We start from the raw sequence: 23,867 nt of genomic DNA on the forward strand, positions 1-23,867 counted from the left end.
CAATATGCCGTCAGTTCACTTTCCATTTTGCCTTAAGATTGGATCCATGGATTCTGGTAACTTTGCATTAATTGCCCCACTTTGCAAGTGCTCAGGAGAGAGCTGTGGCACTGTGCTTATTTCTACATCAGCATGTCCAGACATAATCAGGAGTACAGACAGGTACATGTGGGTCATGCGTACTACCGAGTCACATTAGGAGTGGCCATAACAAAATTCATGCAGATCGATTTTCTGGGCAATTTGGAATCCAGCTCTCACTTGGTTGATTCTGGTTTCCATTGATCAGTCTTTGGTTCTCAGTGAATTCTAGTTTATATCAGTAAAGAGGTTCAACTTGAATCTCCATATATACATACATTTTTTTTTTTTTCCTTTTTTCCCCCCTTCGGGAGGGGGGGGGGGGGGGGGGAGGGAGGGAGATCTCTCCCCTCCCCCCCTGCTGCCCTCCCCGAATTTTCTTGGACGAGTATGCAGTTACTCGAAAAGACCGATGCTGGCTCGAGTAACTGCCTTAAGCGAGCGTGCTCGTTCATCTCTAATACACACTCATACACAGTAATTTTTTTTAAAAAGTTTATTTATTTGTGTTGGAGATAAAACAATCTGCGCACTGGACAGATTTCAAGAAGTGGTAAAACTGGTTAGTGAAGTCATCTGTAAGTGACATTTATAGGTAATAAGCCATTGCCTTAGTATAAGCCCAACCCCACAAAACAATCCTCAAAGTATCTTCAGCTTGTTTGGCAAGATTCTTCCTTGCAAGTCTAACAAAAGCAAAAAGAACACAGCAAAAGCACAATAACCCGGTTCATCTTCATTCCTCCGGCTGAGTGAAATAAATATAGAAATCTGCCCAATCGTGTTAGAGTAGTTCATCCATGTACATTACGTCTATTACAAAAACACTGGACATGTACAATGTTGGCCCTAGATTAGAGGGCATCCAGTGCAGAACTTGTATGCAGTCATAAGTAAAAAACGCAACATCTATTACACGGACAGGCAAGATAGCAGCCCACCCACATCAGAACATTTCAGTAAAGCAATACAGCACCAGAACAAACTTCTGTATATAGATACAGCACCAGACAGAGCCTCATAACATACAGTAGCAGAACTAAGGGATTGGGTTGAGGGGTCCCAGATAGGCTAACAGCAATGCCTTGTAATATATGAAAAGAGGAGACAAAGCCAGGAGGAGCATTCATGTAGTCCTATAAAATGCTGTTGCACAAAAGGAAGAGAAGATCATCTGGATGGACGGATTAACTGCCTGGTGCACCCCTGAAGGCTGGTGGTTGTTGTCCTGTGCAACCACACTCCAAATTGCTACTTGCAATACATATGAGTGAAGGAACGGACTCCGTTCACATTGCCTACTCTCCTTAGTAACTCTAGTGAACAAGGGTGAACTTGCCCAAGGGTTGCACTGACAAACTTCAGGCAGTTCTCTTCCAAGTTGGTTGGGGTTTACCAGCACATAAACCAGTCAACTTAATTTTATTATGGGGCCTACTCTATGTACGACCAAAATAAATGGTAAATTTGTATATGAGCCCATCTACAAGAGCCAAAATATCAACATGCAGAATAGATAAAGCCATTGAATGTAATGCTAGCCAACTAGGTACCCTACTTGGCTCCCATCACCCAACCTCCCAAAAATGGAAACTATCGGGGCTGCCTCTGTGCCAAAGGGGGGGGGGGGGGGCAGAGTTTTGGTTGGCCCCTTTCCCATCAGAGTTTTCAAATATGGGAGCGGCACAAAAGTGATAGGTTGCTGGCATTCAGTTCTTCCTTGCATTGTCAATCTAATATATACATACAAAACATCCCAGCACATATAGATGTTATTGTGCCTTCCTATTAGGTACAATCACCCATGTACAGCCTCTCCCATTCAGTTTCACAATGAGCTACGCAACAGCCTTTATAATACCACAGACAAACAGGCAACGCCTTGTTTTAAGAAAGGGCGTTTCAATGGTGCGGTATTGCTTTAAAATTACATACCTTGATGTTCCTAGTCACAGGACCAAGCCAATTAGTGGCTAATGAAAAGCAATGAATGCAGGGTGATACATCTGACAGCAGTTAACTGCTTCATCTACAGGTGCTCATTATGGGATGACGAAGAATGAAAAGATTTCAAGATTAATTATATGCTAAAAATATTTCACAAATTGCTTGTGGCACAACCTTAATCTCAGGTGATGGATGGGCGTCAATTATGTACAGAAATGCAAAGGAGTCCACTGCACCCTAAAATTTATAGCTATGGCCTTAATAGTTGGGTCACAAATCCCAATCACACATGCCATTGGTATTACATAAGACAACAACGAGTCAAAGGCCATTGGATCATTATTCTGTATGCATGTAGACCAAGTGAATCCCATCTTTAGTCACCACCTGTATTTGGGCCAATGCATAAAGGAATACTCCGGTCGGAAGAAGTTACGCCCTATCCAACAAGGGCCCGACTGCTCCTCAAAAGAATGGAGCAGAGGTGGCGTAGGCAAGGCACCCTTCGTTTACAGCCGGAAATTGCAAAGTTCAAGTGCTCTGCAAACTCCAGAACCATTAAATTGAATGGACCGGTGGCATGCCTGTGCAAACTCTACTCCATTCATTTAGGGTCCGGCCAGACGCCAGTTCTCAGGATTGGTGGGGGTCCCAGTGGCAGGACTGCCACTGATCAACTTGTTATCCCTAGCCCATGGATAGGGTATAACTGCTTCCAACTTTAATACCCCTTTAATACAAAATCACTGTAATTGGATTAAACTGATAGTTCAGGAATTCAACAATAATGGCTGCTTACTATACAGCTCATCCTAAGGCTGCATTCCCACTAACGTATATTGGCTCGGTTTTCACGCCGATATACGTTGTCCTCATGTGCGGGGAAGGGGGGGGGGGGAATGGAAGAGCCAGGAGCAGAAACTGAGCTCCCGCCCCCTCTCTGCCTCCTCTCCGCCCCTCTGCACTATTTGCAATGGGGAGAGGCGGAACAGGGGCAGGGCTAATTTGGGGAACTTAGCCCCTCCCCTCCTTTCATTGCAAATAGTGCAGAGGGGCGGAGAGGAGGCAGAGAGGGGGCGGGAGCTCAGTTCCTGCTCCTTGCTTTTCCATCCTCCCCCCCCCCCCCCCCCCCCGCACATGAGGACGACTTATATCGGCTTGGCGTGAAAACCGAGCCACGTTCGTGGGAATGCAGCCTAAGATAGGAGGGTTTCATCCTGTTAGTCTGAAAGAGACCTTTTGGCCCTGGACAAAGATTGCGGCACTGCTTCTCTGACAAACTGCTAGTACATGTAGCTCTGATTGGTCAGGGTTGCTCACCTGAGCAGTGCTGGTTAATCAAAGAAGGTGTCGTGTCTTAAGACTAATGAAGCATACTAATGATCAGTGTACATCACATAGTCAGAGCCTAGTGTGGCCATCTTTGTTTGTCCAGGCCCAAAGGCTCAACTGAATGCAAAGACCAGCAGGACTGAATACTGCAGCTTTAGGTTGCGCCCCTTTCTGCTTTGGTCTAGACACATACATTTTCCAATCCTAGGATAGGTTTCCACAGGCTACATGGTTAGCTGCCATTTTTATTGAATTCCACTAGGTCTGAATAAGGCCAAATATTTTAAAACCATTTATGGGAATTCCATTAAAAAAAAGTCAATCTTAAATACGAGTCCAAGTCGATCTCTTCAGGAAACCCCTCAATATCATTTTTTGGGGGTTGAGAAACTTGGCAACAACCAATATGACTGCCACTACACTTCCTTGTCACTTTCCCAGACTACTGGATGGTCAACCTGTTAGATTATACACCAATATGGAGGCATATCAATGGATGATTGGACATATCTGCTATTCAATAATCTTTCCTGAATGACAAGCCCTGATGGAACTGTAATGCCCACTGGCGGAAATAGCCCCTCATAGTGCTGGATATCATTTTACATTCTTTCCATGACCCTTGGGTCCATTCCTTGCTTGTCAACTAACTGTAGAAAAAAAAAAGCCCTGCACATGTTCCTCCCATGCAATAGAAAAGGCGATGGGACTCGGTGGTGGGGCCTCCTCTCCAAGGGCTCTTTAACAGATGCCTATAGTGTTCATCCTTTATAATGGCAGCCATATTGGTTCCAACGTCATAGACAGAACGTACAAATTGCAGAACAGAATTAGATGCTAGATAGAAGTCCCAAGTGGCTTGTGGAAGGCCCTTAAAATTCATTTATTGTGTCAGCAGGGGGTTAAATTACCAGCCTATAGCATAAACTTTCCCTCTCGCCCCCCTCTCTTTGTATTTGGTAAATTGATGGGAAAGAAAGTTCAACAATCCTTGCAGTGTTTGTTTATGAACTCTCCCAGGTATTCACCTCATCGGCTCCTTACAAGTTACCTGCCGGGCCCTTCACCTTAGCGGCCGCCAACAATAGTTCAGCATCTGCATTGCAGGAATTAACCAAGTGAAAGAAAGAAAAAAACGGAGTCTCCTTTCAAGACATCACCCTCCGAGATGTATGTAGCTGCCACTGTGCTATTGTCATGCTCCAGCCTGTCAACTCTACTGCATTTTAATTCATGGAGAGTGAAACTTGGGTCGTTGAGCTCATGTGTACATAGCCAGCACGGAATAATATACTGTATTATACACAAACAAATGGATTTCCATGTGAAAAAGAGAAAACAAATGACTCTGAACTCTGAAAGACATCTCCCGAGAAGCTTTCCATTGAGCAACGAAAGATTGTGCACGGTGCAAAGACCTGCCCTGACAAATCACTTTTCCAACTAAAATACAGTACGGTATATACACTATCCTCCCAATATGATTGGACACCTGAGCAAGAATCAGTAGTAGCATTTATTTCCATATGTTAAATACTTAGTGGGGCTCCTTAGACCCTAATGACATCAGATACTCTCTGTGGGGTAATTTCTACTAACTTCTGATACACTTCCGTTGTTATTTCCCTCCATTCATCCTGCAAACATCTGGCCAGTTCTTTCAAGGAAGAATTTCTTGAGCTGACAGTTCCAGTTCACCCCAAAGATGTTCAGTACGGCTCAGGTTGGGACTCTGTGCAGCCAGTTCAATCATGAAACAGCCATATCCTCAAAACAACGTAAAACAGAGTTTGATTTGTGATGAGGCGCGTTGCCTTGTTTGACATCTTGCTGACCATTCCCAGAGTATTACCACATTATTGTCTAGTATGGCAGAGTATACCTCTGGGTTCATGGTTCTTATTACTACAAGCAACAGAGACCATGCCACGTAAAACCTTTGCCATAGATAACTGTTGGCACAACACACTCAGGCAAAATGTGTTACCCAGCATCCTTCACACCCAGGTACATCCATCTGATTTGAAGATGAAGTAGCACAATTCATCACTCCATAAAAACATTCTTCCATTGCTCAACTGGCCAATGATGATACTCCATCACAAAGTGCAATGTATTGGCCTGTCTACAATGGTGCATGGACGGCTTGTGTGCAGAAGCATAACCTGTATATGCAGTAGCACACTTAGTTTAGGACACGTGACATGCCAAGACCACAGAACCCATTCTAGTGCTCCAATGAAGGTGTCCAAAATGGACAACTCATCGCTACTTCGCACAGATGACTAGAACAGAAGACAAACCATTCAAGTGCTACGGCTGTCTTAGAGAAACAGAAAGGACAGACTCCAGTGAGCAGAAGAGCACAACATGAAGTTGGATCACTGATCAGTGGAAAAACAACACCTGGTCAGATGAATCCAGATTTCTGTTACACTATGCAGATAGGAGAGTCAAAGTTTGGTGCAAGTAGGGCGAATCCCTTCTGTCAACTGTTGAGAACATGTCAGTACCTCCATGTAATCTGTGGTAACTGCAAGAAGCTTCCAGTCCATATATTCCTACAGAACGATTGCAACACCTAGTGGAGTCTATACCAAGACGAACTGCTGCAATTACGAAGGCCAAAGGAGTGCCAACGTGCTACTAGATGGGGCCATCCTTGGATTTCAGTCACACCTCTGATATTAGGAAAACTGATGGGCAAACAATATGGCTTTCAAGAAGATCATCAACTAACTTTCATGAACTCTGAAGTTTGCAGCAGGAAAAAAAAAAAACCAAAACCCAGTTGTCAGTTTAATATATATCCTTCATGTAGGTAGCTACCACAATAAATCAGATTACATATCGATGAAGGAGTTCATAGCAGGTAATTAAAGCGTAGGATGATTATCAAAACACAACACACCCTTTTAATTATGGTACAGATGTAGCAATATAAATGAAGCCCGACACATACCTTGCCTTCATCGTTCAGGTCCCAGGTGAAGGAGATAGCGTTGTAAGCGATCTCCTCAATGTTGCTAATAGTGTTGAAGCTCTCTTTGTAGTCCGCTGCAAAAATTAACAAATGGGTCAGCTAGAATCTGGAGGAAATTTTAGTTATACACTCATCCACACTGAAAAGGAAAGGAAAAGTGGTGGATTTATGGAAATCACAGGATTGATAGACATGTTAAGGATATGCAAATGATGAAAAGATGAAATTTAAAAAAAAAAAAAATAAATAAAGGGGGGGGGGGGGAGGGAACAAAAATAATGAAAAAACAAAAATCGATTTATTCAAAATGGCGTATAAGTGCAATGCACAGCAGTACACACACTTACATGCCTTGGCATGCTAGGAGGTCATTAATGGTTGTCTAAATGGTTGCAATTGCCAACCGATGACATCCCAGATTTGCTTAAAGGGCAACAAGCCCAGAGACACTGCAGGCCATGGTAGCATGTTTAGGCCACTCTGGCTGCTCTCAGTTGCACGAGCAATCTACGCTCTGCCGTTGCGGTGTTGAAAAACAGCTCCTGGGACACTTCGTAGAAATGGCCGTACCACTAGTTCCATGACCAAATCAGTATAACAGGAACGACCACTACAGACATCCGGTTACCATATATTATGTGGCCACACATCAAAATCCCAGGAGTAGGACCAGTGTGAGATTTTGTCATGAGGCCTTTTTATGGAATTGCCCACATGATCTCCAGACCAAGTTCTGGCTATCAGACAAAAGCGGGACTCGTCGTCAAAGAGAACAGACCTCCATTCCAGCCTCCATTGCAGTCTTGCTCTGCATCATGAGATCAGTGGTATGGACATGTCGCTGGACATTTGGCTAGTAGCCCAGTGTCATGCAAGCACCTTCTGAGGTTTCTGTAGACCCTGTTAAACACTCTAAACTTGGAAGGTTACGTCCAATTTCTCTTGCAGTACAGAATGGATCACTACACAACATTTTTCTAATCTGACCATCTGTCTGTGCAGAGGATCGCCCCTTGCTGTCTTTCGAGTTAGTCGTCCTTCTCCCAACCACTGGGACATGCAAGCTCTCAGTTAAAGCATTCTGTACCTCCCAGTTGGCAACAAGTGGCAATAGCTTGCACATTGACGAAAAGGAGGCATCACACAATCATACACAAGACTATCCAATTTGTGAGGTTTCATGTGCCTTTCGATCTGGTTTGGATACCATTGAAGCCCCTCCCACATATTGGAGCTACATGCTTGACAATATGATTTGCATATTATTGCGACACCTACTTCCTCGATTTGCATAACCTTACGCCTTGTCCTCCTTGGTGTTGCAATTTCAGTATTGATGAATGTAAATCAAAATATTTCTATAGGTAACGTTTCTCACCTATATCGATGCATCTCTGTTTAGCAGTGTGCTGTCTAGAATGCCAATACTTCCAGTGGCGAAGCTGGTCTTCCCGGCTTTTATCGTCAGCAAACACAACCATAATGACACTCTGAAAGACACAGTGATTACGGAGGTCCATCAGTATAAATATATTAAGGACTTTTGCGGTTGCAAAAAAAAAATTAAATGATGCCTTTGGAATTACCTGAATTTCTGCATTGGCTACTAATATGTGGTCTGATTGTGTTTGTCTATAACTGTGACATGGATAACAATCTAACTAAACTAACATACATAGTTGTACCATTTAGCCTGGGTTCCCACACAGCGGAATCCCGGCAGAAATCTCGCGCTTTGGCCGCAGCGAAAAACCGTGAGATTTCTGCCGGGAGAAGCGCCGCTTTAAAACGCGGCACTTAGCCGCGGGTTTTGAAGCGGCCCGGCCGCTAGCTCTTCTGCTGCGGCCGGCACTCCCATAGAGAGCGCGGCCGCAGCGGAGGAAGAAAAAGAAAGAACGAGCATGCTGCGGCCAGCTAATCCGCGCCGCAGCGCAGGCTTTGCCGTCCCGTGTGGAAGAGATTTCTGAGAAATCTCGTCCACATGGCTGGCTAATCCCGGGATTAGCGGCCACAGGCGGATTTGTCGCGGCGAAATTCCGGCTGGAATTTCCGCGGCAAATCCGCCCTGTGTGAACCTAGCCTTATGGTTTCTTTTTTCTGCATAATATTGAGAAACACACACACACAATTGCATTTAAAAACTTGTATATTCCCCTTTAGCAGCAATCACCTACAAACATTCCTGCTTCTACAAATAAGATTTGGACAACTATGAGAATGAAATTTGCACCATTCCTCCCTCCCCGCAATCCTGTTTGTTCATCAATATTTCTGGGATGCTTTGTGTGCACAGCACTCTTGTATCTAGTTAAGAGAACCTGACCTTAGCCATAAAATCAGACACAGTGCATGAACAAGAGTGGCGCTGTTGCTGGAAAAAGAAAAAGAAAGACTTTTTTGTAATCTTAGACAACCCCTTTAATGAATGTTGATCCCACCAACTGACTTCTAGGCAGCAGCTAACAGAGGAAACAAACATCAGGCATCAAGGATTTTGAAACGCCAAGAAAGCCCTTACCCGAACTTTGCTAATCGGATGATGGATCCCTTTATTACTGCCAATTTCCTTCAATGTGACTGGATAGAACTGACCCTTGTTCAGATAGGTCATAGTGCTGTCTCCCGGCTTTGGTCGGAGAGATTTTGAGGCTTCAAGTGTATATTCAAAATTATTCCTGTATGCAAGATAAAATACATTAAGTTAAAAACTAATAAAACTAGACATGATGCCCCAAAATGTGAAATACCAGCAATGGCTAAGGCTATTACAATACTATATGAAAAATAGACTTTTTGAAGCGTTTCCAGTCTCTTCACCAGGTTCTTCACTACTTCACCCGCATCCAGGCACACCGCTGCCAAAGCCCCACAAGCTGCAGCTTTTCAGGCACTTGACTAATTCAGAACAGTCTAAAGGACCTCTTACACAACTCAATTACAGGGAAAGAACATCTGCCGACGATCAAGGCATGTGAAAAACTATTGGCCGACGAATGAAAAAGTTTGTTCGTTGGCTAATTGTATCTTTTCCATGAACATAAAAATACTTGCTGGTTGGCGGCACATCTTTCTGTGTAAACAGGGAGATGTTCAGGCAACCAATGGCGGCTATACGGGGAGAACAATTGTATTAACAATCATTTGACCCATACAGTAGATCTGCCCATGTGAACAATATGAAATAAGTGCTGACAGACATGCTCACTGTCAGTGCCCGTTTGCATGGGCAGATCACCTGTCCATCTAATGTTCATCTGCCCCTTGTTGAGTCGAGTAAACATGCCAACAATCAGGGAACAAATGAGCAAACACTTGTGTCAGCTGACTAGCTATTTTTTTAAGCATAAAAATGCTTGCTAGTCGGTTGCAGATCACCTCGCATGAACGGAGCATGTGCAGCTGACCAATGACAAGGGAACAATCATACAATGATGCGCATTAACCCTTTGCAATCCAATTTTGAATTCAGGGTTTCCTAGGGGGCTTTCTCTTTCTGCCATTATACAATGACGTCACCTGCTAGCTAAAGCCAGTATTGCAGTATTGAACATGCTGGAGAGGCCCCTGACAACAGAGCGGCCAGTAATATACAGCAAGAATACCCTGCCGGACGTCTTCCAACATCGGAAACTGTACAGCCTTCAATCAGAATGTCTTTAGACGTCAGACAGTGGATTGGAAAGGGTTAAAGGGCATCTCTCAATTTTCACTATTTGCTGCAGTAATAAGGCAGCACCATATATTGTGCAGTGGCCCGGGTTAGTACTGGAGGCCGAGTCCCATTTACTTATTTAGGACTCAGCCTGCAATATCAGCCTGAGCCACTACACAATGTATGGAGCTGGCTGCTTCCTGCAGTAAAACAGCTAAAATGTGGGGCAAACCCTTTAAGTCTAAATGATACAATAAAAATAACAAAATGATATGATCTAATAAAAAACAAAAATCACAAAAATAATTTTACCCAGAAACAGGATCAAAAACGTAGTCTTCCGAGCTTACATTGCCCATCCGCAAGTTCAAGTCAGCTGGAAAGAATACCTTAAATATAAAAAGAGAAAAAAAATTCTAAGTATGTCAATAGTATAAAAATACACAAAATAGAATAAAACTAAAAATTTAAAAAGTAAGAAAAAACAGAGATTAAGAATCAAAAGAGTAGCTTTGCCCCCCAAATAATAGGGCTTATTTAGAAGCGGTTGTTCAATTAGAAAACCACTAATGGTCCATCTTTAGGATAAGCCACCAATAGTAAATCAATGGGGAACTGTTATGATCAGCTGTTCTGTGGGTCGCAGTGTTCGTGCACTGAGCTGATTTCTGCAGGAAGCAGACAGCTTCGTTTAAACTGCAGTGGCCAGACTTGGTCTTACAGGCCATTCATTTTAGTGGGAACTTTACTTGTAATACCTATCCCCACCACTACAGTGCAAATGGAACTGTCTACTTCCTGGATAGCCCATCAACAGTTTACAGCTGGACAACCCCTTCTACTGTTTGTAGGGCAAAGACCTATTTAGCAGATACAATAGGTGATAAACTTAAAATATAAACTAGTGCATTTCTTAAGTCAATAGCCTCTTTTAGTGAAAAAGAAATGTCCACCTTTACCTCCTGAACATCATCTTTGAATGTCTCAGAGAACGTGGAGTCAGGAGTCCTCCTCTGAGAGTTGGGCGCTTGGCTGCTGGAGTTGTAGTGGTCAGAAGGGACGTTACGATCAAAGGACACAATCCTTTCCACAGCCTCAGAGTGGTAGACATTTGGTGGAATGCCCACTGCGAAGGCATGGCCATGGGACTCTGTTTTGATGGCATGAGTTGGCATGGATGTAATAGAGACTGTGGCAGTGGTATCAGGAGCAGCCAAGTGACCTCTCTTGTCCAGGTGATTGGTCACAGGAAGCAAGATGTTAAAAGGCATGTTGGTTTTCAAAACTTGAACTCTATTTTCACCATTGCAAATCAACGGAGAATCGTTCACTTGGGGAAGACCATTCCTAATGGGAGACATAAGAGCATTTTATGACCAAGTTTAAGATCAGCAGAAAGTTGCAGCTTGGAAATGGCACGGCAAGTAATGTCTATATTAAGACTGGATGACTACGGTCCTCCAGAGAGAGACAGACATTGTGCGCCATTTGGTGCCAACTATAAAAAAAACAACTCAGTCAAAATAATGGTGATTTCACTGCAATGGCAAGAGCCCTCAGCATTCCCTTGGCAAATAAGACACCAGATGCAACTGTTTGTAGGGGTGTCGGAAAAGAACAGTTGGTCGAATATCAAAACCAATGCGTAACCAACCTTTTATGGTGTTCTACTTCGGTGTGGTCATGGTCTTGTTTGGTTGAGGAATGTCTCCTATCTCTGGGAACCTGTAAGAAACAAGAGCCTTTAAGCAAATCTGGACAAACAGGCAACCACTGACTTATCAACTGGTGTAAAGATATCAGTACCTTATAGTAATCATAGAGGAGACCAAGCGCAGCAGCGCTATCTTCATCTCCATTGATGCTCATCATGGCTTTGGTGGCTGCAGTCAGGGGGTTTTCAAGGAAGGACTTCCAGGCCTCATCCTCACTGGTGTACGAGCGTCTCTGCTGGTAAAGGGAGTCATTTTGGAGCACCAACACAGGCCGCTTACTGGAAGGAAAGGGAACACATTGTTAACAACTATAATAAAGTACAAATAGAAGACATTGAAGACAATAGTCATTTTACACATGCAAAGTGACCAAAAGGCAACATGTTCCATATAACAAAAACTTCTTGTAGTGAAAGCAGAAGAATAAAACCACTGTATTTGCTCAGATCAAAACAAGCCGGCTAAAGTAAAAATGCTTGATGATCCACGATAACAAAACGTATATATCAGATAATACATTTGGGGAGAGGATGCCATCAAAAATGATCACCAATCATTTTGGGCAGATGGGTTCTACCACACTCCTCTTCTTCACCATATCACCCAATTATATTGGGCTATATTATATAGAATCATATTAGGGGTACAGTTGGGAATTTTTGTTCTATGGCAGATACGAGTGGTCTCACATCTGCATTGGGGATTCCTCTTTCCTGCTGCATTCGGGAAACAGGAAAGGGGAATCCCTGCAACCATACGTCTCCATCGCATAACGCCCGGTTCTGCCCAGCTGCCCGGCTTTTGGAAGGAAGAAAAAGCGCTGTGTGCATAGCGTTTTCTTCCAGCATTTTGAGGATTTGTGACGGATCCTCCAGCTGTTGGTTCAGACACAGATGTGAAACCGGCTTTAACCTCATGGACAATAGCATTGTTTACTACCACACATAAATTAACCCCCTTCCCCATTTTCCATAGTATCCCACCCTAGAGTATAGAAGGCAGAGGAGTATGCCGAAACTTTATTGTCTTCATCACTTTTCATACCGCCTACCAAATTTTGGTTCCCGATGAGAATTCATTATCATACAAATGAAATCGAATGACAAGCCAGTGAAATTGGCTTTGCTGCTCATTACAAAGGGACTCCCAACGTGGCTGGTAATGTTTGTGGCTACCAATGCTGCACTCATTGAGTAGTTCATGACTTGAATTTGCAAGCAATGGTGGATTGTTGTGGGTTGCCCCAAGAAAGGGCTGGGAACAACTGAATTTAGCTTGCAAAAGTTACATCCTAATAATCATGTAAATAGCGCTCCAATATAGGTGTAGCAGGGTCGAATTTGTTAAAGTGACCCATGACCACAGACTGCGCTACAGTTCCCGCAACTTCAATTATTTAGATTTTTTTCAATTAGGACACGCATTAAATACCCAATCCCCCCCGCCTCTAGCCAAATCTCCAAATTCCCCACAATTGGTATCCTTAAATCTCAAGGGCCCAAGGGTTTAATTTCAACACTTTACACGCATCTGCTCTCGGCAAAGTTAGGCCCCAACCCGTACCCTGCTTATAATAAGTGGAAACTTTCTATTCCACCCCTAACAATTGAAGAATGGTTGGACATCGTTGAATCCCATCTTTTAGTTTCCCCCACTGTAAATAACAAATTGAGATTAATATATATTAATTACACCAAGGATATCTCACTCCTAGTCGTCTATATAAAATGGGTAATACTCCTTCAAATTCTTGTCATAGATGTCGCCAACCAGGAGCCAATTTCTGGCATTTGATCTGGGATTGTCCTACTGTTAATGACTTTTGGTCTAACATTGTAACCTTCATAAACTCAATTCTACTGCCTCCTTTCAATATAAATTTAGACCCCAAGATAATTCTGTTCAGCCTACTGTCAGAAGAGTTCTGGCCCAGATGCACACGTATTTTCCTCCAAAAGTACTATTCCTAGTGCGTAAAGTGGTAGTTTTACACTGGATGGCTGCAGAACCACCCTCAATGTTACACTGGGTTCAGTTGGTAATCACCATAATCCCCTACGAAAAAATTGTTTTCCAGAATAGAAGTTGCCCAGGTAAGCTCCTGGAGATATGGGGCTTCTGGCTAGATAACTACTCCACTCTGCCCGTAGATTAACATTAAGACAGTCCAATTCCCCTCGCTCCTCTTCATATCTTTTAAATTCATACTGACCCCAGACTACAGCATAATATCACGTGACAAGTTTTCTGAGGATCATTTTTTGTGAGTCCACACTAACTGGTAAAATCCAGCAATCTTCCAACAAGGCCCGGCCATCTAGCCGGGGCCAGGATTTCATGCACTGCCAACCTTGTGAGGTTTTTTCTCATAAGGGAGATGGAATAAATCCTCCACAGTGCCACCTGTTGAAAGGCAGCATTCCTTCGAGTCAAAGTGGGACTTTTTATACAAGTCTTCTTACAATGACTGGGAATCAAAAGCAAAGCCAGACCCCATGTACATACAGCTGTTTCCGGGTTATTGCCCATCATCAGTGTACAGTAGGAGTCTGGCTTTTGCTAGTGAGAGGCCTGGGACAGGGGTCAGAAACGCTGTTTTCTCCTTAGGGAGAGCAACTATATACTATAAACTACGTGAGGAGACTCAAATGGCCACGCACGCTCCTCCTTTTCTCATGTAATGGTGTGAAGAATATACAGAGAATGGGGATATGAAGGAAAAACATCCAGCGAAAGGGGATCCTGTGGATGTAAAGAACTCGTCATCCCCCTGTGACCCCTTTAGTCAACAAGAACTATTCTGATGAACAGGTAGCGCAGTGTCAAGCAAATTGCAACCACATATGTTGGGTGCAGAAACTGGTGCCCAAATGTACAACTTGTCGATCCTTGGCATGAATGCGCTATAACAGCAGACAATGAGTATCAGCGCCATTACTGTGTAAGAGAGGAGGGCAAAAAAGTGCGTCAGGAGCAGCAGAAAACCATCACCTGGTCAGATGAATCCAGATGTCTGCTAAACTAAGCTAATGGGAGGGGAGGGTGCCACCCGGCTGATTACTCACTGTCTTGGATGGTAATTATGTCTAAAGGCTGGTGCCGGTATATATTTTTAAGCAGCCATATTAATGGCCGATAAAATATAATTGTCAGCTGTGAGCACAATGGGCAGCGACCTCACAGCATCACTCACACTCTCTAGTGCCCGTCCAGACACAGTAAAAGAGCCATGACTCCTGACCTCTCCCTGGTGTCTGGGTCCTGTGCATATCTGCCGGGAGGAGAGGTCAGGGGGCACAGCTCCAATGACTGTCAGGATGGGAGCCGAAGAGAGAGGGTGAGTGATATACAAAAAGCTCCGGGAGCACCGCTACCGTTGAAACCACTATTGGGGGCACCGCTACCAATTGCGGTAATAATATAACTAGAGATGAGCGAGCATACTCGGTAAGGCGATATACTCGAGAGAGAATCGCCTTTTTTGAGTACCTGCTGGCTCGTCCCAGAATATTCAGGGGGGCCGTGAGGGTGAGCAGGGGGTTTGCGGAGGGGATCGGGAGGGAGAGGGATCGCTCTCACTCTCCTTCCCGCTCCCCCCGAAACTTCAGGGACGAGCCAGCAGGTACTCGAAAAAAGGTGATGCTCTCTCGTGTATATCGCCTTACCGAGTATGCTCGCTCATCTCTAAATATAACCACACTCCCTTTTACCCTGGCTAGTATTTTTCTGACATGAGTCACAATTCTATGGGAGGGTCAGAATTTAGCGCAAGCAGCATGAATCGATGAACCCTTCCTGTCAGGTGTGAAGACTTCAGGCTGGTGCAGTAATGGTGTGGGGAAGGCTTTCTTTGCACACCGATATCTGTGGGTGGACACAATGACGAATAGCTACGGTTCTGAAGGCACAAGGAGGTCCAACGCACTACGAGCCGGGTGTCCCTAATAAAGCAGCAGTGTGTAATGGTCTCTGTATGGACACGTGCAGACTGCATTGTGCAGTCACTACCGTCATGTCCTTCTCTTGCAATCCTTAACTGTTCATTTGATGTTTGGGTCATTTGCACATCAAAAACAGAGCAGTACTGTGAGCCATAAAATGCAGCCAGCTGAAAGATGCTGAAGCCGATAGCGACATTAACATCTAATCCACGCCGGTCACCAGTCCTCCCGCAGCAACAAGCGCCGCCTATGGTTATCCGCAGATCACAGCAAAACATTAACTGGATCCAGGGACTGGCACAAAAAGGACAACAAATCCAAAGTGTTCAAACATGACGAACCACTTCAAACTGAGATTTTTCTAAACTGGAGTCAAGATGGCGGTTTTTAGGGCAACGTCTAAAATACAGGTCGGCCACAGAAAAGTAGGCCACTCTCTTATGAAAGTAGCCGAAAAGAAAAACTGTCTGTTGCCCATAGCAACAAATCACAGCACAGCTTTCATTTCTTACACTGCCGGGGTAAAATGAAAGCTGCGCTGTGATTGGTTGCTATGGGCACCACACTTATGAAAGCTGTCCAAGAGAAAATCTGTTGCACGTAGCAACCAATCACAGCACAGCTTGCATTTTACCTCAGCAGTATAGGAAATGAAAGCTGCGCTGTGATTGGTTGCTATGGGCAACAGGTTTTCTTTCAGATAGCCTTCATAACAGTGAGGTGCCGGCCTACTTTTCCGTGGTCCACCCTGTAATGGCCACATAGGTGAAACTTGAATGTTCTAGATGCAAAATCCCAGCACGGACGCCATCACGTAGGATATAGGATTTACACACAGTAACTCAATGAACCGTAGAGCGAGCTGTGTAATTACCAGGGTTCATTTTATCTCGCACCCCATATTCTTACATCACAGATTTCCTAATATTCACGCCTTTGCTGACTTGACTAGGCCACAATACCTGCGCCAAAGTTAAATCACCAAAGAAAATGCATCCATGTTATGAATGTTATAAATCATTTGGTGTAAACGGACTCTTACTCAGGCAGAGAAGCATCAGAAAAGAAGCAAGAAATGTGTCAGTCTTTACTGCGGTTGTTCCATTATATTCATAAACTGGTTAAACCAGAGAGAACAGTGCAATAGTGCTTATAAGAGAAGATTGCTGTGCTGCACAAATGTATAAGTGCAATTAAAATAGCGGCTTCATAGGTAAATCCAACAGGCTCTAAGGCCTCATGTTCACAGGCAAATTAGGAATTACAACCCGCAGCGTTTTTCCTGCACGCGGATCCGTGCCCCATAGGGATGCATTAGACACCCGCAGGTAGTTAAATACCTGCGGATGTCATTTTTCCCTGCAGGTGCGGGTCTTGCGTGCAGGAAAAAGTCCGGACCATACTCCATTTAGGTGCGGGTCTCCCACAGGCTTCTATTGCAGCCTATGGAAGCAGTCTGGATCCACGCACCTGAATTAAACTTACCTGCTCCGGACGGTACGGGTCTTCCCTTCTTCGCGGCCGGATCTTCTTTCTTTGGCACGGCATGCGCCGGCGTGCCAAGCACATCCGCCGGGCCGAAGAAAGAAGATCTGTCCGCGACGGAGAGAAGATCAGGCCGCGAAGAAGGGAAGATCCGGAGCGTGCGGAGAGGTGAGTAAATTCTTATTTTCAGCGCGGGCCTGATTTTCCCTGTGGACATAAGGGCTAAGGGCTTACTTTACACGAATGTATTTTGGCTCATGCGTATGCCGAGTGCATTTTGTGTATCCATAGACTAGAATGATAATTAAGCACGTAATATGCACCAAAGAAAGGACGCATTTTTGCGAGCAAAATGCAGAGAATAGAATTCATTGATTTCAATGGGTGCGTTCACATTTCCGTATTTCGGGCGAACATGTTGCTTGAGCAAAAAAAAAAAAAAAAAAAAAAGGGACACGAATAGAATATTCTCTATTTTTCTGATTATTTGCATACCATTAAGTCCCCATAGAAGTCAATGAAGGTGCGCAAATGTGCACAAGGAGAAACACTGCTTAATTCCACTGGACATACACATCTGGAATTCATTAGATGAATCGGTGTATCTTTGCGTCCTGCACGCAAATGAACATGCCCTGCGCAAATACTATGGAACAACTATTGTCCGATTAGTCGAGAACCTAAATTGTTCCGTGCAAACATGGCCACCAACCGTGTGACCAGTGAGAGTTTGTTCACTAGACGCTTACGGCCCTTTTACACGGGACGACAGTCGGCTAAACAACTACATGAGCGCAGACGTCACTGCAGAGCGTTTAGACAGACTTCGCCGCTGGATTGTGGTCTTCTCGCTCTGCGCTTTAACTTCTATGTGAAGCAGGGAGCATTTACACGGAACGAGAAGCCCGCGATCCAGCGATTGTTTTTATGCTAGCTGAAACGCTGTGATGGTGAACGAATAATGAGCGATTTTTTTGCATTTACACTGCATGATCATCAATCAAATCGTTCGTTCGCACGAATTTTGAGCGATAATCATTACGCGTTAATGGGCCATTAGTTTCAGATCACCTAAAAACAGTCGCTGTTTGATTCATTATAGTCGGGGGTAAACACGTAATCCCTGTCTTTCAACGACTAGCCAACAACTTTGGTGGGAGCCGCATACCTCAGCAAACGCTGAATGGCTTTTGCCGTAGCGAGTTCTCACTCGAAGACCACTCGCACGTATTTGTGTGTTCAGTGACTCGGTAAGCAGTGTGCATGCGTTGGAGAGGGGTGGAAATTCCGAATACACGTCCACTAAAGAACCGCACGCCTCCCAACTACTCCATGAACGATATTTTGGCCCATGTAAATTCTCCCAACAATTTGCTAACCGCTCTCGAACCGCATTCGCTCTGCGTATAAGCACACCAATAGTCATTCATACACTTTAGTGATTATTTCGTGCGACTAGTCCGACGATCGTTGTCCCATGTAAAGCCACACTGAGGGAATAACATCCACACCAGTCCAGGAACCTACGCTATATGCTGCATTCACTACCCGGGACTATTATGGCAATACAATCCAGTGCGCATTGAATACCTACTAAAAGCTAGCGGTTCATCTTACACGTGAAGTAAAGTGATCCCTGTATAACAACGCCATGCCGTATACATGACCCTAGCCAATACTGAGGTAATGAAGTTTTCTAGTGAAAACTTAATATTTCATCTTACAATAGAGGCAGCAATTCACATCGTTCATTGTACTGATATCAGCATTACAAGCAGGACGAAATCCCTCACCGAGTCCTTAAGAACCTCTTTCAGGAAATCCATAGAATGAAGTTTCATGTTCCTTACTACTTAACAGTAAAAAAAAAAACCAAAAAACAATAATCTTAACTTTCAAGCTATTTTATATCCATCCTCCACTCCTATCAAAATGTGATCATTACTGTTCATCCTGGTCCATGAACAGAATGTTAGGACTAGCGTAAAAACTGACACAGGTATGATGCAAGAAAGGAAGTACGGAGAATTAATGCTGAATAAGTATATATATTATATATACAGATGCTAAAAAGTGTGCTCTCCAAGGCGAAACCACAAGTTTGACTGCACTTCTGTTTTTAGTTTGCACACAGGTTCCTCTGCAAGACATTGGAAGAGCTGAAGAAACAACAGGTGTTTGTCTTGCGTACCCTCCCATTTCAACATTCAGTTGAAACGCACAAATGCCTTGGAGGTAATCTGCTGTCTTAAAAGGTGTACACCAAGCCAGAATGATCACTTCAAGAGCAAGGGCTTGCCAGAAAGTCCTTTCCCACACATATATGCACAGCAAAGCTTATGAAATTTAAAGGGAACAAGTCATAAAACACGAGGTGCGCTGAATATTGTGTTAAACTGATTGACTAGGAGAGAGGATTGTAAATGCTCCAGTATACAGGGCAGAGTCGTAATCTGAGATTAGAAACAAAATAAAAAAATTTTAAAAAAATTTTGTGTTGTGTCTGATATTAAAGCTCATCGCCAATTAAATAAAAGGTGTTGTCCCATGAAAACTAGTCTTTATAGTTAAATCCAGCTCATAATTCTTAACATTTTTTTAGTTTTACACTTGTTAAAATACAGGTTTCTGTCGCTAGATATTGCATAACTAGCGCCACCTGCTGCTTCTATTCAAGAGCCTTTCTGTGTCCCATTCCTCCAAGGTGGTCAGATGTGCTCAGTCTTGCTTCTCTGCAGTAGCGTTGTCCCACTCCTTTATCAATGGCTAAGTATCTTACTTGACAGCAGAGAAGACACAGCAACTTCAGAAGCAGCCGCTCACCGTACCAGGGATCCCTCCCCCAGTGGAACAGAGAGGGAAGAAAGACTGAGCAGGTGTAACCATGTACAAGACTGAGCACCTGGAACCACCCTGGAACATTTGCTGAGGTGGGCACAGAAAGGTGGCACTATTTTCAATATCTATAAATACAAGAGAATGTTAATAAGAGAGTTTGTTCACATCAGCTTTGGAGGTTCTGTTAAGAACCGCTGTCGCCAATTTCCGCTAGAAAACAGGACAAACTAGCGCTGCAAGCCGTTCAGCAGGAAAACGGAAATTTCCCAATGCTGATGTTATGGGCTAGATGTAAACAGAAACAACATTCTTCATGGGACAACCCCTTTAACTGGTGCCAAGCTGCAATACCAAACATAACCTACAGACAAGACAGGCAGTGTTTCTTTAAACAGCAGACCTTTTATTTTCTTTCCACCGACAACCCCTTTAAATCCTTAGAATACAAGATTCCAAAAAGTACATTTTTATTCTTCCAATGGGTGCAATCGCAAGCCGCTGTAATTTCCACACAGCTCCATATGGATGTTGATGCAGAATTGAAGATGGCTTAATTCTGCAAGGAGACTTGCAGTGATGCGAAATTTGCAGCAATGGATTAAGATGCAGAATTTCGTGCATAATACAGATTTATTAGACCTGCATGAAAGCACCCTAAATGTTTCTAGTAATCACAACCTACGCCGGAAATCTACAGTATATTATTTAAAACCACTATATACATCCAGTAACGTTTATTTCTAAAGACACTTGTTGACTTACGGACATCAAGTAGATACAATATAACACAAGTTATTTACACTTATGGAATACAGCTTGTAAATTCTTAGAAATCTAAATATTTAAGTTTATTGTAGTCTTTATTTCATTCTAAAATTACATAAAATGTGTCGACTTTTTAGAATCAATTACATTTTAAAATATGGAATTTATACAAAGTTTTATAAAGCAAAGCAGAGAAAATTATAGCACTAATTAAAATAAAATCAGATTTCATTTTACTTTTCCTGTATATTCATCCATGTACATAAAAAACATGAAACTTATTTTTATTTACAATTTTCACTTATTTGTTGTATATATTTGACCTTTCACTTGTATTTATGACCTTGTCATACTCAATATTTGTTATTCTGACTAGTAGCCCTTCTTGTTCTGCCCATTTTACTGTCACTTATTGAAATATAGAGCAGCCTGCTATATATCTATATCTCGGTGTGATTTATGAAATATAAATGTGGAATATATGTATACGTTGTGTTACGACTATTTTAACCCTTTTCTAGAAGCCTTTGATTTTGGAAGACCTTAGACCCACCTCTTCCCTGTCAGATCCCTTCACTAGAAAGCAATGTAAACAACTAGACTAAAACAAGATCTTACATGGAAATAAAAGAGCCCACACCCCTTCGGAGTCTTTGTTTGTCCCAGTTTCTACGTATTTGGGGGACTAAGAACTGATGGCAGACATTATTGTTTCACCACTATTCTTCTATGACTAACGCCTTGTAGGGCTCTGGTTTCATTTAACTTTCTCAACCCTGAAGACACTTCCACTAAGGGGGAATGGGATCCTTCTGCAATCTAGTAATCTGTGATTCACAACTGCGCCACCCACATCACACCAACCGCAATGTGCTACTTTGCATGTGAACCCTTTGTTGGTAAAACATCCCCGATGCAGCATGCACTATATGTAAAAGGACAAACAATGCAGCCGCAGAGAGGAGTTTATAGCCTTATCATATCATTTCGAGGTATCTGTGGTTTTACATAGGACTGCAGGTAAACTGATCTATTGCGCACACAGTAATAGTTGTTTTGAAGGAGTTTCCTTTTATAGGGAATTTACCTGTTTGACATCTGTACCAGTAATCTTTCCTTTACTGCAGGTGCCAGTTATATGACAGGAGCAGAAAGTGTGCACGTAATAAGGAGATGGGATAAAGGGCTAGATAAAGAACAGCTGGTTGCAAAGAAAGACATATACATGCATTTACTGGAAGATATGTCAGATTTCAACAATCTCCAGTCACACATAATTTGGAAGAAAGATCTAGATACTCTAGTAGTCTATCCCATGAGGCATGTTACAATTTATGGGACATATTACACCTAGTACAGATGTATGGAGACATATTACAGACCTATGTGACATTATACCTAGTATAGATATCCAGAACAATGTAGATCCTTTGGATATATTGTATCTCTTATAGCTATAGGGGGACATTACACACATTACACAGACATATTATACCCATTATAGATGTATTGGAGCATATTGCAACTCGTTGGAACATATACCTTTTATTAGGTATATTGGGACATATGTAGTATAGATATATGGAGAAAGTATAGATCTAAGGGACATATTGCATCTCGTATGTATAAAGTTATTATATACTGCACTTGCTACAGACATATGAGGGCATATTGCAGATCTATGGGACATAATTTACAAAGTCTAGGTGTATGGGGGCATATTACACCTATTATAGATGTAAGGAAAGATATAGATCTATGGGACATATTGCATCTCCTAAAAAGGTGTATGGGGATATATTATGCACATTATAGTTATATGGGAGTATACTGTAGATCTATGAGACAGATTACACCTGTCAGGTGTATAGGAGCATATTACAACTCTATGGAACATATTGCACCTATTACAGATGTATGGGGCATGTTACAGATCTATAGGACATAATGCATACATTATTGATCTATGGGAGCATATTGCAGATACGTGGGATATTTTACACCTAGTATAGAAGTATATAGCGATTATAGCTATATAGGACATACCGCTTAAAAAGGTATATAGGATTATATTACACATTATAGATATATGGGGGCATATTGTAGCTCTAAGGGACATACTGCATTACACCTGTTAGATATATGGGGCATGTTACACTTAGTATAGATACATGGGGACATAGTGCAGACATTATAGGTGCATGGAGACATTTCTGATTCATGAGACATCCTGTATTACACCTAGTAGAGAAAGATATTACAGATCTATCGGATATATTGCACCACTTATAGGTATATGGAGGCATATTACACATATTAGAGAGTCATTGGACATACTGAAGATCTATAGCATCCAGACCTATTAACCACAATGCCGGATCCCATACTAGGAACAGCCACCTGCCAGCACTGACACACCTAACCAGCAGCCATCACCCACCATCCATGGTGCCCCTAAGACAGCACACAGTGTCTACAGATCTGCCGTGCCCCCCGCCGATCTAGAACTCCGGCTGCATTCCTGGACTCCATGAAGCGGCATGTCAGGAGCCGGAGTCCGGCGCTGTCAGTAAGCTGCAGCAGGTGCAGCTGATCAGGACGGTGCGCGTCCCCCTCCATCATCCCCGGCCAGCTGGCACACACGGCCCGCATCACTTACTTGTCGTAGTCTTGTGTCATGCTGTCGCCCGCGTCGGTGGAACTGGACTTTCTAGTTGGGACAGATGTGTGCTGGGGACGGGGAGCCCGGGCGCCGCACAAACGGGTTTAGTCGGCTTTTCTCGCTTTTTGAGCTTGGCTGTGATTGAGAGGGAGGTTTACTGACTGCCAAACTTCTGATTGGCCGGCGGCTTCCCCTCTGCAGGGGGCGGGGATGCTGTGTTGCGCGCTGATTGGTCGTGGACGCAGGTAGAACGGTGCAACGTTCCAAAGGGGATCGTGTTTCCTGCAGCGCGCTGTCAGAGACCTGGAAGAGGTGTGCGGGTCTGACTGCGAACCTGGACTTATCACATCTCCGCCGGGCACTGGCATTCTGGGCATCATATACCTGTTGGGCACTGAGAAGACACTGTCATCCAGGGTAAGACATCCCAGGTGGACACACTGGCACTGAGAGAACTGGGCGGTAG

The 23,867-nt window shown here is 43.4% G+C and overlaps 1 protein-coding gene across 3 annotated transcripts in view; it reads right to left on the reverse strand.

Moving 5' to 3' along the window:
* The window catches only part of GRHL1 (grainyhead like transcription factor 1), a 36,699-nt gene extending 13,141 nt beyond the window's left edge, over nucleotides 1-23,558 (reverse strand). For 2 of the 3 annotated variants that reach the window (XM_066597379.1, XM_066597371.1), the window contains exons 1-8: nucleotides 23,399-23,558; nucleotides 11,802-11,988; nucleotides 11,650-11,720; nucleotides 10,955-11,342; nucleotides 10,308-10,384; nucleotides 8,862-9,018; nucleotides 7,722-7,833; nucleotides 6,323-6,417 (exon numbers count right to left, since the gene is read on the reverse strand). In XM_066597379.1, the coding sequence (XP_066453476.1) occupies nucleotides 6,323-6,417; nucleotides 7,722-7,833; nucleotides 8,862-9,018; nucleotides 10,308-10,384; nucleotides 10,955-11,342; nucleotides 11,650-11,720; nucleotides 11,802-11,988; nucleotides 23,399-23,418 (1,107 nt within the window). In that variant the 5' untranslated portion in view covers nucleotides 23,419-23,558. Of the gene's footprint in view, nucleotides 1-6,322; nucleotides 6,418-7,721; nucleotides 7,834-8,861; nucleotides 9,019-10,307; nucleotides 10,385-10,954; nucleotides 11,343-11,649; nucleotides 11,721-11,801; nucleotides 11,989-23,179; nucleotides 23,336-23,398 lie in introns of those variants that run through there. The other variant, XM_066597387.1, reaches the window with a different exon arrangement.
* Nucleotides 23,559-23,867: the final 309 nt, after the last annotated feature.

This window comes from Eleutherodactylus coqui, chromosome 1 (assembly GCF_035609145.1).
Source record: "Eleutherodactylus coqui strain aEleCoq1 chromosome 1, aEleCoq1.hap1, whole genome shotgun sequence".
In the NCBI taxonomy this organism is placed as follows: domain Eukaryota; kingdom Metazoa; phylum Chordata; class Amphibia; order Anura; family Eleutherodactylidae; genus Eleutherodactylus; species Eleutherodactylus coqui.